Source organism: Otolemur garnettii, unplaced genomic scaffold (assembly GCF_000181295.1).
Source record: "Otolemur garnettii isolate 467f Iridium unplaced genomic scaffold, OtoGar3 scaffold00198, whole genome shotgun sequence".
Classification (NCBI taxonomy): Eukaryota; Metazoa; Chordata; class Mammalia; order Primates; family Galagidae; genus Otolemur; species Otolemur garnettii.
In genome coordinates this window covers 1,811,338-1,824,343 of record NW_003852593.1, presented here as the reverse complement: position 1 = coordinate 1,824,343, position 13,006 = coordinate 1,811,338, and the positions used below count along the sequence as shown (strand labels likewise).

The 13,006-nt window shown below is 43.7% G+C and overlaps 1 protein-coding gene and 1 non-coding gene across 5 annotated transcripts in view; one reads left to right on the top strand and one right to left on the bottom strand.

Annotated features, from left to right (window-relative positions):
* GRK4 (G protein-coupled receptor kinase 4) overlaps positions 1-13,006 on the bottom strand; it is a 61,244-nt gene that overhangs the window by 41,233 nt on the left and 7,005 nt on the right. For 2 of the 4 annotated variants that reach the window (XM_012812242.2, XM_023507712.1), the window contains exons 3-4: positions 12,436-12,548; positions 10,320-10,397 (exon numbers count right to left, since the gene is read on the bottom strand). In XM_012812242.2, coding sequence (XP_012667696.1) covers positions 10,320-10,397; positions 12,436-12,548 — 191 coding nt within the window. The remainder of the gene's footprint in view (positions 1-10,319; positions 10,398-12,435; positions 12,549-13,006) is intronic. The other 2 variants (XM_023507713.1, XM_023507714.1) reach the window with 2 other exon arrangements.
* LOC111721895 lies at positions 3,423-3,562 on the top strand. The gene has a single exon (XR_002770887.1). It is a non-coding gene; the product is annotated as a U4 spliceosomal RNA (small nuclear RNA).

Here is a 13,006-nt window from a genome sequence, read left to right as displayed (position 1 = left end):
TCATAGTAGCTGGGACTATAGGCACCAACCACAATGCCTGCCTGCTTTTTCTATTTTTAGTAGAGACAGGGTCTTGCTGTTGCTCAAGCTGGTCTCAAACTGTTCTCAAATTCCTGAGCTCAAGCAATACACCTGCCTTGGCCTCCCAGAGTGCTAGGCCTACCATATGCGGTTTTAAAACTACAATTAAAAATTGAAAGTCACACACACACCCCCCTACACCTCCCACCCCCAGGAATACAGTTTCTTTTTCCCCATATGAGTGGGGAAAAGTACATGTATGGTTTTGTAACCATGTGCTGACACTTAGGGAAAGGCCTAAGTTGCTAATGGCTGCATGGATTTCCAGTATGTTCACTCCGCCCCAGTGAACATTCTGGTAACCGGTCTTCCCACAGCAAACAACCTGCAGAGGACACCTTGGTATACTGTCTTCCTAAATGGTAGATTCCTAAAAATATAATTACTAGCTCAAAGGATATGTGCATTTTTAGTGTTAATATTCATTGTGAAACTGCTCTCCAAAGAGGTTCTGCCTCTCTGCACTCCCACTCACAGTGCCCTGATACCTGCTCCCACTCTCTTTGACCCTCATCCAGAGGATTCTGGAAACAGAAAACACATGACAAAACCCACTGTCCAGATTCAAGGAAAAAATAAAGACCCAGAATCTATTCCACTGTTACATAACTTGTAATTAGAAACAACAAACGCACTGCAGACTGATTTCTTTCTTTCTTTCTTTCTTTCTTTCTTTTTTCTGAGACAGAGTCTCACTATGTCACCGTCAGTAGAGTGCTGTGGCATCACATCTCACAGCAACCTCAAACTCTTGGGCTTAGGCGATTCTCTTGCCTCAGTCTCCCAAGTAGCTGGGACTACAGGCACCCGCCACAACACCTGGCTATTTTTTGGTTGCAGTTGTCTAGTTGGCCGGGGCCAAGTTCAAACCCATCACCCTTGGTGTATGTGGCTGGCACCATAACCACTGAGCTACAGGCGCCGAGCCGGTGCCTTCTTTTCAGACACAGGAAACTCTAGCAGGATAGTCCAGTAGTGATGAGGGAGTGAAGGGTAGATCTTCAAAAAATTTATTTATTTTTCTGTGTTAAAAAATGCATTTACTTTCCTATTTAAAAAAAGGGGAGTCTGTCTTTTTATTATAGAGTTGTAAGAGCTTTTTACATATTCTGGTTAGATCTTTACCAGGTATTTCACTTGCAAATACTTTTTCCTATTCTGTACATTATCTTTTTACTTCTCTTTCTTTTTTTCTTTCTTTTCTTTTTTTTTTTTTCTGATACAGAGTCTTACTATGTTGCCCTTAGCAGAGTGCCATGGCGTCACAGCTCACACCAACTCCAACTCCTGCACTTAAGCAATTCTCTTGCCTCAGCCTCCTAAGTAGCTGGGACCACAATGTCCAGCTATTCTTTTTTGTTGGTTGTAGTTGTTATTGTTGTTTAGCAGGCCCGGGCCAGCTCAAACCCACCAGCTTCGTTGTATGTGGCCAGCACCCTACTCACTGAGCTACCAGCCCCGAGCCCCCCTTTTTGTTTTTTCTTTTGACAGTGTCACTCAGTTGCCCTGGGGTTGAGTGCCATGGTGTTATGGCTCAGAGCAACCTCAAACTCTTGGGCTCAAATGATCATCTTGCTCTGCCTCCCGAGTAGCTGGAACTATACGAGTCCACCATAACACTTGGCTATTTTTTTAGAGATGGGATCTCATTCTTGCGCAGACTGGTCTTGAATTCCTGAGCTCAAGCAATCTGCCTGAGTCAGCCTCCCAAAGTGCTAGGATTGTAGGCATGAGCCACTGTACCTGGCCTCTTTTCACTTTCTTAATGGTGGTGTTTGAAGCACAGTTTTAAGTTTTGAAGTCCAGGATGGCACCGTGGCTCACAGCTGTAATCCTAGTACTCTGGGAGCCCAAGGCAGGAGGATCATTTGAGCTCAGAAATTTGAGACTGGCCTGAGCAAGAGCAGGACCCTATCTCTACTAAAAATAGAAAAAAACTAGCTGGGTGTTAGCACAGCATTGTGATGGGTGCCTATGGTCCCAGTTACTACAGAGGCTTTAGCAGTAAGGATCACTTGAGCCCAAGAGTTTGAAGTTGCTGTGAGCTATGACCCCATACATTCTATAGAGGGTGACAAAGTGAGACTGTCTCAAAAAGAAAGAAAAATTTTTGGGCTTGGCGTCCATAGTATAGTGGTTACAGCGCCAGCCCCATACGCCAAGGCTGATGGGTTTGAAACTGACCCTGGCCAGCTAAACAACAACAACTGCAACAAAAAATACCGAGGGGGGCTTGGGGCCTTGTAGCTCAAGTGGCTAAGATGCCAGCCACATACACCAGAGCTGGCGGGTTCGAATCCAGCCTGGGCCTGCCAAACAACAATGACAATTACAACCAAAAAATAGCTGGGCATTGTGGAGGGTGCCCAGCTACTTGGGAGGCTGAGGCAAGAGAATCACTTAAGCCTAGGAGTTGGAAGTGGCTGTGAGCTATGATGCCACAGCACTCTACCCAGGGTGAGGGCTTGAGGCTCTGTCTCAAAAAAAAAAAGCCAGGGGCGGCACCAGTAGCTCAGTGAGTGGGTCACCAGCCCCATATACCTAGGGTGCTGGGTTTGAACCTGGCCCCGGCCAAACTGCAACAAAAAATAGCTGGGCGTTGTGGTGTGCACCTGTAGTCCCAGCTACTTGGGAGGTTGAGGCAAGAGAATCACCTAAGCCCAAGAGGAGGTTGCTGTGAGTTGTGATGCCATGGCACTCGAGGGCGACAAAGTGAGACTTTGTACCTAAAAAAAAAAAAAAATAGCCAGGTGTTGTGGCAGATGCCTGTAGTCTCAGCTATTGAGAGGCTGAAGCAAGAGAATCGTTTAGCCCAAGAGTGGGAGGGAGGTTGCTGTGAGCTGTGACATCATAGCACTCTACTGAGGGTGACATAGTAAGACTCTGTCTCAAAAATAAAAAAAGTTTTGAAGTCAAATGTATCTATTTTTTTCTTTTGCTGCTTGTGCCTCAGGTGTCATATCTAAGAAATTACTGCCTAATTTCAAGGTATGGAGGAGTTACACTTGTGGTTTCCTGTAAGCATTGTGTAGTTTTGGCTATTACATTTAGGTCTCCATATGCTTAGCATTTTTTGTTTATGGCGTGAGGCAGGTGATTGATTCTTTGCATGTGATATCCAGCTGTTCAAAAAGACTATTCTTTCACCTATCAAAAGTCAATTGAGGATAAGTGTGCTATGGTCTTGATACTGTAGCTTTGCAGTAAATTTTGATATTGAGAAGTGTTGAATCCTCCACTTAAGTTCTTTTTTTAAAGAATGTTACAACTATTCTGGGTCTCTTTAATATCCATATAAATAGTAAGATCATCTTGTTAATTTCTGCAAAAAAGGCAGCTGGAGCTTTGTGCAATGGCAGTATCATAGCCAATGAGGTTTATCCGAGGTGTGATTTTTGCTAACTATCAACTTTTCTCAATACCCTGCCATGACCACTTGAAATATAGTCAGCACTGGCATTTTTGACAGTCTCTACAGAGACTGAATTTAAAAAAAAAAGAGAGAGAGAGAAAAGGCAGCTGGGATTTTGAGAGGGATTATCTTCTATCTATAGATCAATTTGGGAAATGATCTTAGCAATAGTTAAGTTTTTTTATCCATGAATAAGGAATGTCTTCCCATTCATTTAGGTTTTTAATTTTTCAATGCTTTCTAGTTTTCAGAGTATAAGTGTTGCCCTTCTTTTGTTATATTTACTCTTAAGTATTTTATTCCTTTTCAAAGGAATGTAAGTAGAGTTGCTTTCTTTTTTTTTAAAAATATCTTTTTTTTGTTGTTGTTGTTGAGACACAGTTCTACCCTGTGCCCTGAGCAGAGTGCAATGGCTTTGTAGCTCACTGCAACCTCAGACTCTGGCTGTGGCATCTTGCTGCCTCAGCCTCCGAGGCCACTGGGATTACTGGGATTACTGGTGCTCACAGTGGCACCGGCTGGGTTTTTCCATTTTTTTCATGAGTCGGGGTCTCACTCTCGCTCAGACAAGCCTTGAACTCCTGAGCTCGAGCAATCCTCCTGCCTCAGCCTCCCACAGTGCTGGGATTACAGGCGTGAGCCACTGTGCCTGGCATCTTTTTTTTTTTTTTTCAGTTTTTTTTGTGGGACTGGGGCCAGCGCCCTCCTTTGAGCTACAGCCGCCACCCAGAGTTGCTTTCTTGATTTCTTTTTTTGAATTTTAATTGCTAGTACATAGGAATTACAATTTAATTTTGTATAGTGATCTAGAATTGGCAACTTTGCTGAATTTGTTTATTAGTTCTAACAGTTTTTTGTGTGGGTGTATTCTTTAGGATTTTCTACATAGAAGATGTCATCTGCAAATAGAGTTTTACTTATTGCTTTCCAATCTGAACACCTTTTATTTCTTTTTCTTGCCTAGATGCTGTATCTAGAACTTCCAAACTTCCAGTTGACAGAAGTGGTGAGGGCTGACAACCTCATCTTGTTTTTTTTTTTTAGACAGAGTTATACTATGTTGCCCTCAGTAGAATGCTATGGAGTCACAGCTCACAGCAACTTCCAACTCTTAGGCTTAAGCAATTCTCTTGCCTCAGCCTCCCAAGTAGCTGGGACTACAGGCACCCAACACAACACTCAGCTATTTTTTGTTGCAGGTGTCATTGTTTAGCAGGCCCAGGCCGGGTTCAAACCCACTGGCACCCTACCCACTGAGCTACGGGCACAGCCCCTTGTCTTGTTCTTAATCTTGGAGGAAAGCATCAGTATCTAGGGCATCTTTAAATTTAAGAATGATCTGAGCTGTGGGTATTTCACAGATAACCTTTATCAGGCTGAGCAAGTTTCTTCCCACCCCATTTGTTAAGTGCCTTTATTATGAAGGAGTGTGAATTTTGTCAAATGCTTTTTGTCTATAATCATGTGGTTTTGTGTCCTTTATTTTATTAATATGATATCTTATATTAATTGATTTTCAGCTATAGAACCTATTTTGCATTTCTGGGAAAACTCCCACTTGGTTTTGGTTATTGTATTTATTTTTGAGACAGGGTTTTGCTGTCACCAGGGATAGAGTGCAGTGGTGCAAGCATAGCTCACTGCAACCCCAAACTCCTGGGTTCAAGTGATCCTCCTGCCTGAGCCTCCCAAGTAGTTGGAACTACAGACACACACCACTACACCCCCCCTAATGTAAAAATTTTTTTACAGAGATGGGGTTTTGCTATTTCCCAGGCTGGTCTGCAACTCCTGGACTCAAGCAATCCTCCTGCCTTGGCCTCCCAAAGTGCTAGGATTATAGGCAAGAACCACTATGGCTGGCCTGGTTATGACTCTTATAAATGTCACTTTCAAGTTTGGCTATATTTTATTTATATATTTATTTATTTTATTTATTTATTTTTTGAGCATCTCACTCTGCTGCCCTTGGTAGAGTGCTGTGGCATCACAGCTCACAGTAACCTCACACTCTTGAGCTTAAGTGATTCTCTTGCCTCAGCCTCCCAACTAGCTGGGATTATAGGTCCCCGCCACAATGTCCAGCTGTTTTTTTGTTGTTGCCGCCATTGTTGTTTAGCAGTCGCAGGCCAACCTTGATTCTGCCAGCCCCGGGGCATGTGGCTGGCACCCTAACCACTGTGCTATGGGTGCCAAGCCTTGGCTATATTTTAATATTAGGGAATCCAGAGAGGAAAACTAAGGTCTGAGTGACAGGATCAAGAAGTCCAAGAGTGGGGGTGGCACCTGTGGCTCAAAGGAGTAAGGCACCAGTCCCATATGCTGGAGGTGGCAGAGGTGGCCGGTTCAAACCCAGCCCCGGCAAAAAAAAAAAAAAATTTTTTTAGCTTGGTATTGCGGCGGGTGCCTATAGTCCCAGCTACTCAGGAGGCTGAGGCAAGAAAATCACCTAAGCCCAGGAGTTGGAGGTTGCTGTGAGCTGTGACGCCAAGGCACTCTACCGAGGCGATAAAATGAGACTCTGTCAAAAAAAAAAAAAAGTCCAAGAGTGAACAAACACGGTCTTGCCTTACTTTTTGGTACTTTAGATATTCTGGGTTGTTGAAATCTGAGTAAGTGACTTTGAGTGAGTTCCCTTAAGTGCTATGAAAAAGAAAGAGTTTTGTTGCTGCTTTTAAGGAAAAGAAGAAAAACTACAATGATGATGTGAATCTTTATTATTTTTTTGTTTTAGAAATGCACAAGGACAGGGCAATCAGGTAGAGAAGAATGGCACTTTCCCCAGCTGACACTAAGAAAAAATACAAGCTTTCCAGATATACCTCCAGCCAGCCCATAAATATCTCTATTATCATGGGCTATGGGGTGAATATCTGTCCTCTCTAAAACTCATGTTGAAATTTAATGCAGTTGTGAGAATACCAGAAACACCTTTGAGAGGTATGTAGGAGGCTCTGTCCTCGTGAAGGGACTAATGCCTGTACCCTGTGTCTGGGAAGTGGGTTCTCCCCTCTGCAGGCAGGGGCAGGCACACAGGCGCACGTGCACTCCTTTCTCTCTCTCTGCCCTCGTACCGCATGATGATGCAGCAAAAGACCTTGCCAGAAACTGGCACTGGGAAAGAAGAAGAGCTTTTCACGTAAGGAATGTGAGCCCAGAAAGGCGTTTAAAGTACAACAGCATGGCTCGGCACCTGTAGCCATGGTTACAGGTGGTTATCATGGACTATGGTTGGGGCACCGGCCACATACACTGGGGCTGGCAGTTTGAACTTATCCTGGGCCTGCTTAACAATAATGACAATAACAACAACAACAACAACAAAATAGCTGGGCATTAAGGCAGGCACCTGTAGTCCCAGCTACTCGGGAGGCTGAGGCAAGAGAATTGCTTAAGCCCAAGAGTTTGAGGTTGCTGTGAGCTCCATGGCACTCTACCAAGGGTGACATAGGGAGACTCCGTCTCAAAAAAAATAATAATAATAAAGTAAAATACGATAGCAGGGCCAGGTGAGGTAGCTCACACCTGTAATCCTAGCACTCTGGGAGGTTGAGGTGGGTGGATTGCCCTGAGCTCACAGGTTCGAGACCAGCCTGAACAAGAGGGAGACCCAGTCTCTAAAAAAATAGCTGGGCATTGTGGCACATGCCTGTAGTCCCAGTGACTCAGGAGGCTAAGTCAAGAGAATTCCTTTGGTCTAAGACTTTGAGGATGCTGTGAGCTATGATGGCACAGCACTCTACAGAGGGTGACAAAGTATGACTCTGTCTCAAAAAAAAAAAATACAACAGTTGTCATGTCTCACTCCCCCTTGAGCTAAATAATTACCTCCTGAAGCCACTTTCTATGTGAACTATAAACTAAGGCCAATAGCCATAAAATGCCATGCACTGGACACCAGACCTCATACCCTATAGTTCAACAATGAATAGCCAATCACCAATGTCATCTCCTGATGAACAACTTTATGTTAACCTATTCCTCGTTCCTTTTGCCTTTAAAAAACTGTCTGTGGCCAGGCATCGTGGCTCACACCTATAATCTCAGCACTCTGGGAGGCCAAGGTGGGAGGATTGCTTGAAGTCAGGAGTTTGAGATCAGCCTGGACAACACAGTGAGACCCCATCTCTACAAAAAACTTAAAAATTAGCTAAGCATGGTGACATGCACAAAACAAATAAAAAAACCTGCTTGTAATAAAGGCTGGTGGAGCAAAGCACTCCCCAAGAAACTTAAAATGTGTGTCCCCAGCAGTCCTTAACTCTGACTAAATAAACGGTTTATTTATTTATTTATTTTTGAGACAGAGCCTCAGGCTGTCCCCCTGGGTAGAGTGCCATGGCGTTACAGCTCACAGCAACCTCCAACTCCTGGGCTCTAGCGAGTCTCCTGCCTCCACCTCCCAAGTAGCTGGGACCACAGGCGCCCGCCACAACGCCCGGCTATTTTTTGGTTGCAGCCATCATTGTTGTTTGGCGGGCCCGGGCTGGGGATTTGAACCCGCCACCTTAGGTGTACATGGCTGGCGCCTTAGCCGGTTGAGCTACAGGCGCCGAGCCTAAATAAACGGTTTATTGTCAGATTTTGTGCCTTGGGGTCTTCCTGTTAGGTGGACAACACCTTGAGCTGGACTTCCTCATCTGCAGCACTGTGAGCCCATGAGTTCCCATTCACTGGGAGTCAGCCGGCCTGTGGCACTTTGCTCTGGCAACACAAAGCAGAGTGAGATGCCAGCCACAGACATACCCCACCTCCCTCTCTCCGCTGCATCTGCTGTACCCATCATTATCAATTTTTAAATTATATCTTTCTTTTTTTTTTTTTTTTAAGAGACAGAGTTTTACTTTGTCACCCTTGGTAGAGTGCCGTGGCATCACAGCTCACAGCAACCTCCAGCTCTTGAGCTTAGGCAATTCTCTTGCCTCAGCCTCCTGAGTAGCTGGGACTACAGGTGCCCACCACAACGCCTGGCTATGTTTTTTTTTCCCAGTTTTGGTCAGGGCCGGGTTCTTTCTTTTTGTTGACTTCCTTTGCTATGTACATATTTCTTTAGGAGAGGTGAAGAAAAAAAAGGAATTAATAAAAAAGACAAGAGAACTTGATAAATGAAACCTCTATTCATCCCAAATAGTGTCCCCGAGTGACGGAGAAGAATGATCTATGAGCCTGGGGAGGACATGGCTTTAGAGTCAAAATCCATCTGGGTCTGCGTCCCACCTCTGCCAGCTACTGCTAGACAGCCCCATTCCATTTGCATAAGGAGGCACCTCTAACTTGACGGTTTAAAATCTGTTCTGGACTCATTCTCAGAACATTATTCTCTAATTCCATTCCCTGCTAGATTCCTGGCTCAGACAGGTACTAGCTGTGTAACTTTGGGTGAGTCACTTAATCACCAAGAGCAGACAGGGCATAGTAGCTCAAGCCTATAACCCTAGCACTTTGGGAGGCCAAGGTGGGAAGACTGCTTGAGGCTAGGAATTTGAGATCAGTCTGAGCCATATAGAGACAAAAAATAGAAAAATTATTTAGGGGTGGTGGCACATGCCCGTAGTCCTAGCTACTCAGGAGGCTGAGGCAGAAGGATCACTTGAGCCCAGGAGTTTGAGGTTGCTGTGAGCTAGACCAATGCCACTATCCTTATGCCCGGACAACAGAGAGAGAGACACCTTGTCTCCAAATAAGTATGGCACTTTAGAGCAGAATTCATAAATGTGTGAGCTATCATCACAGTTACTGTTCTTCCCTCATCCCTATAGGGCCCTACCCAGAATTTAGGACTTTTTCTTTTTTGAGACAGAGTTTCAAGCTGTCACCCTGGGTAGAGTGCCATGGAATCATAGCTCACAGCAACCTCAAAGTCCTGGGCTTAAGCAATTCTCTTGCCTCAGCCTACCAAGTAACTGGGACTACAGGCACCTGCCACAACACCCAGCTATTTTTTTTTTTTTGAAGTTTTTGGCTGGGGCCAGGTTTGAACCCGCCACCTCCAGTATATGGAGCCGGCACCCTACTCCTATGAGCCACAGGTGCCGCCCCAGCTATTTTTGTTGTTGTTGTTGCAGCTGTCATTGTTGTTTTAGCTGGCCCAGGCGGGGTTCAAACCCGACAGCCTCAGTATATGTGGCCAGTGCCGTACCCACTGAGCTATGGACACTGCCAGAATTTAGGACTTCTAATGGCCTGCTAAACAAGGCACGTGAAAGGAAGCTGGTCACAACTATAATTTCAGACATAACTAAACTGCAAGAACCCAGGGAGTATAAAAACAAAAAAAGGGCAGCACCTGTGGCTCAGTGAGTAGGGCGCTGCCCCCATATACTGAGGGTGGCAGGGTCGAATCCGGCCCTGGCCAAACTGTAACAAAAAATAGCCAGGCGTTGTGGTGGGCACCTGTAGTCCCAGCTACTCGGGAGGCTGAGGCAAGAGAATCACCTAAACTTAAGAGCTGGAGGTTGCTGTGAGTTGTGAGGCCATAGCACTCTTCTGAGGGCCACAAAGTGAGATTCTGTCTCTAAAATAAATAAATAAATAAAAGCATAAAAATAAAGATCCTCTTAAAAAGTTATTTTTAGTCCAAGAGACAAATAAAATTCTCTTCTATATTCTGCTTGAGGAAACAAACTTTTAAATTCTTTGAGACAATTTTCTAAGAGATCTACTGTTAATTTCCTCACAGAATCAAACAAAAAGGCCGCAACAGAACATTTATGATAAATTAAAGCGTTTAATGTGTTGTATCTTATCCAACAAAGTAAAATGGTTGTGCACTCTAATTATTTGAGTAAGTTATTTACAAACCTTTATTCTAAAGAAGAAAACACACCTCTTTACTGAAGAATTTATTTAAGACTGACAGTCCAAAATCACTTTGGTCCTCCTCCTCAGCAACTTCATATTCTGCCTGATTGGAAAGGTGGGAGAAAAGAAAAACACAGTTAAGTCAGGTGTGGTGGCACACGCCCACTATCCCAGCTGCTCAGGAGGCTGAAGAAGGAAGGTCACTTGAGCCCAGGAATTTAAGGCTGCAGTGAGCTACAATTTTGCCACTGCACTCCAGCCTGGGCAACAGAATGAGACTATGTCTTTACAAAAAGAAAAAAATGTTGGGCGGTACCTGCAGCTCAGTGAGTAGGGTGCCAACCCCATATACTGAGGGTGGCAGGTTCAAACCTGGCCGTGGCCAAACTGCAACAGAAAAATAGCCAGGTGTTTTGGTGGGCGCCTGTAGTCCCAGCTACTTGGGAGGCTGAGGCAAGAGAATAATCACTTAAGCCCAAGAGCTGGAGGTTGCTGTGAGCTGTGATGCCACAGCACTCTACCAAGGATGACAAAGTGAGACTCTATCTCTTAAAAAAAAAAAAGGGGAAGAAAAAAAGTTAAGTTTCTTCATCAGTAATGTTCATAATGTTTAAAATTCTCTGATTTATGGAATTGACTCTTTACTCTCAAAACCAGAGTCCTTGGTCTATTCATCAAATATCTATATGTCTTCTTTGGGAAACTAAGGGCTATGAGAGGGTAAAAAGGCAGTTTGTAAAAGGAGGTGGATAGACAGTAAGGCAGTGCCACCCTGCAGACTCTCTACATCATATTATATGTTTGGCCATTAAATATGGCCAAATAAAATAGAATAAGTGGGTGGGCCTGTTCTAGGCAACAGCAATTTAGAGATGTCCAAGAGGCCCTTGAAACTGAGTCCAGAGTTCCCACGGGGGAAGTGAGAGTTGGTGATACCAAAGCAAGGTACCATAGGTGTCAGGGGACCGACCCTAGGAGTGGAGACCTTAAACTGGCCAGAAAATAGAAGGTCCAGAGCACAATATGACCAATATCTGAACATCTGCAGGGGACAGGTCAGGAAGAAGAGCTGGAAAAGGAATAAGAGAAAAAGGAAACCTAAGGAGAAATCACAAAAGCCGAGATAAGAGAATTTCAAGAAACTAAATATATACGTATGTATAATATATATGGTGTATGATATAAATATATTTAAAATACAAATAAATGTATTTTTTTTTAAGTTTTTAGAAAGCTATGTCAGAGAACAAAGTGACTATGGATCGGATGATTCACGACAGTCTTGCACATCCTAAGTGCTCAGAACATACCTGCTGACAGAGTTAGCCAGGCTGAAGCAGCCCGGGAGGGGTGGTGTCCTGGTTATGATAACACAAGTAAGAGAGCTTTCATGCTAAATTCCAATTTCCTACTGGTCACTTGTTTCTGAATTTCACAGTTTGGGAATTCTAGGCTTGCCAGTGGTATCCACAAAAATTTAGAAACACAAAATTTCTTTACTTACAGGGAAAACAGTAAATCTCACACAGGATACAAAGAATGTCAGAAACTCCATGGAGCAAAGTAAATTCCACCCAATGTAGCCATTCTTCTTGCACTGACCTTACCCCTTCTGGGGATGAAGTTTATCATTCTGGGTTGAAAGTGTTTTAAGTCTCTAGCATCTGCCAGTTGAGAGCAGGAAGGATACTTTTCAGGTGGTTTAACTAGTGCATCATCTAAATTAACCCATCTACGTTCATATAATCGAAGCAGCATGTTTCAAGGTCATCTAATAACTGCATGTGCTTCTCCAACACAGGAGGTATAGTTCTATTTATTTATTTGTTTGTTTTTTGAGTCAGAGTCTTACTTTGTTGTCCTGCAGAGAGTGTCCTGGAGTCACAGCTCATAGCAACCTCAAACTCTTGGGCTCAAGCAATTCTCTTACCTCAGCCTCCAGAGTAGCTGGTAATACAGAAATTCCACTTTTACACTAAAGAGATTTCTGAACTAAGAAGATAATATGACCCCAAGACAACTAATCTATCCACTCATACGCCAGTGCCTAGGTTTTTAATTTTGAAAAACAATGCCTAGTTTTTTAATTTTGAAAAGCTCAAGACTGTGTGTGTAGCTCAACACTGAGATGGATCACTCACCACTGCGTCTAAGAATTCAATGCACCTCTTTAGCTTAGGCTTTGTGTCACAGAATTGCCTGAAGAGAAGTCTTCCTATGGGCTGCTTGTCACAAAGACTGCAGTAATCCTTTTCTGGGTGGAGAAAGGGGATAAGAAGTAAACAAATATAATCTTTATGATCCACCAAGTGCTGTTCTGAACCTTATTTGCTGTTTTCACTTGATACAAAAGCAGTAAACAGGATTACTTTCTAAACTACTATTTTGTTTACTATTTTAGACTGGGTTTATTATAAACAATTAATATACCCAGGCAGAAGCAAAGATAGTTGGAAGAACTCATAAGACATGTGAAGCTTTACATGAAATGGCCTGCTCATCTCCAAAAGGGAACACAGAGGGGCTGTGATTCTGGAAGGAGCTGCACAGGTGAGGCCACAGCCCAGGGAGGACAGCACAGAGCTCTGAGTCTGTCTTTCCAGTACCCTACCCCTATGTGTGCACAAATTGCATATATGGGCAGTATACTGCAGGAATGCACTAAATTAGGCTTTAAAAGTCTTTTCTGTTTTTACCTTTTTTTTTTTTTTT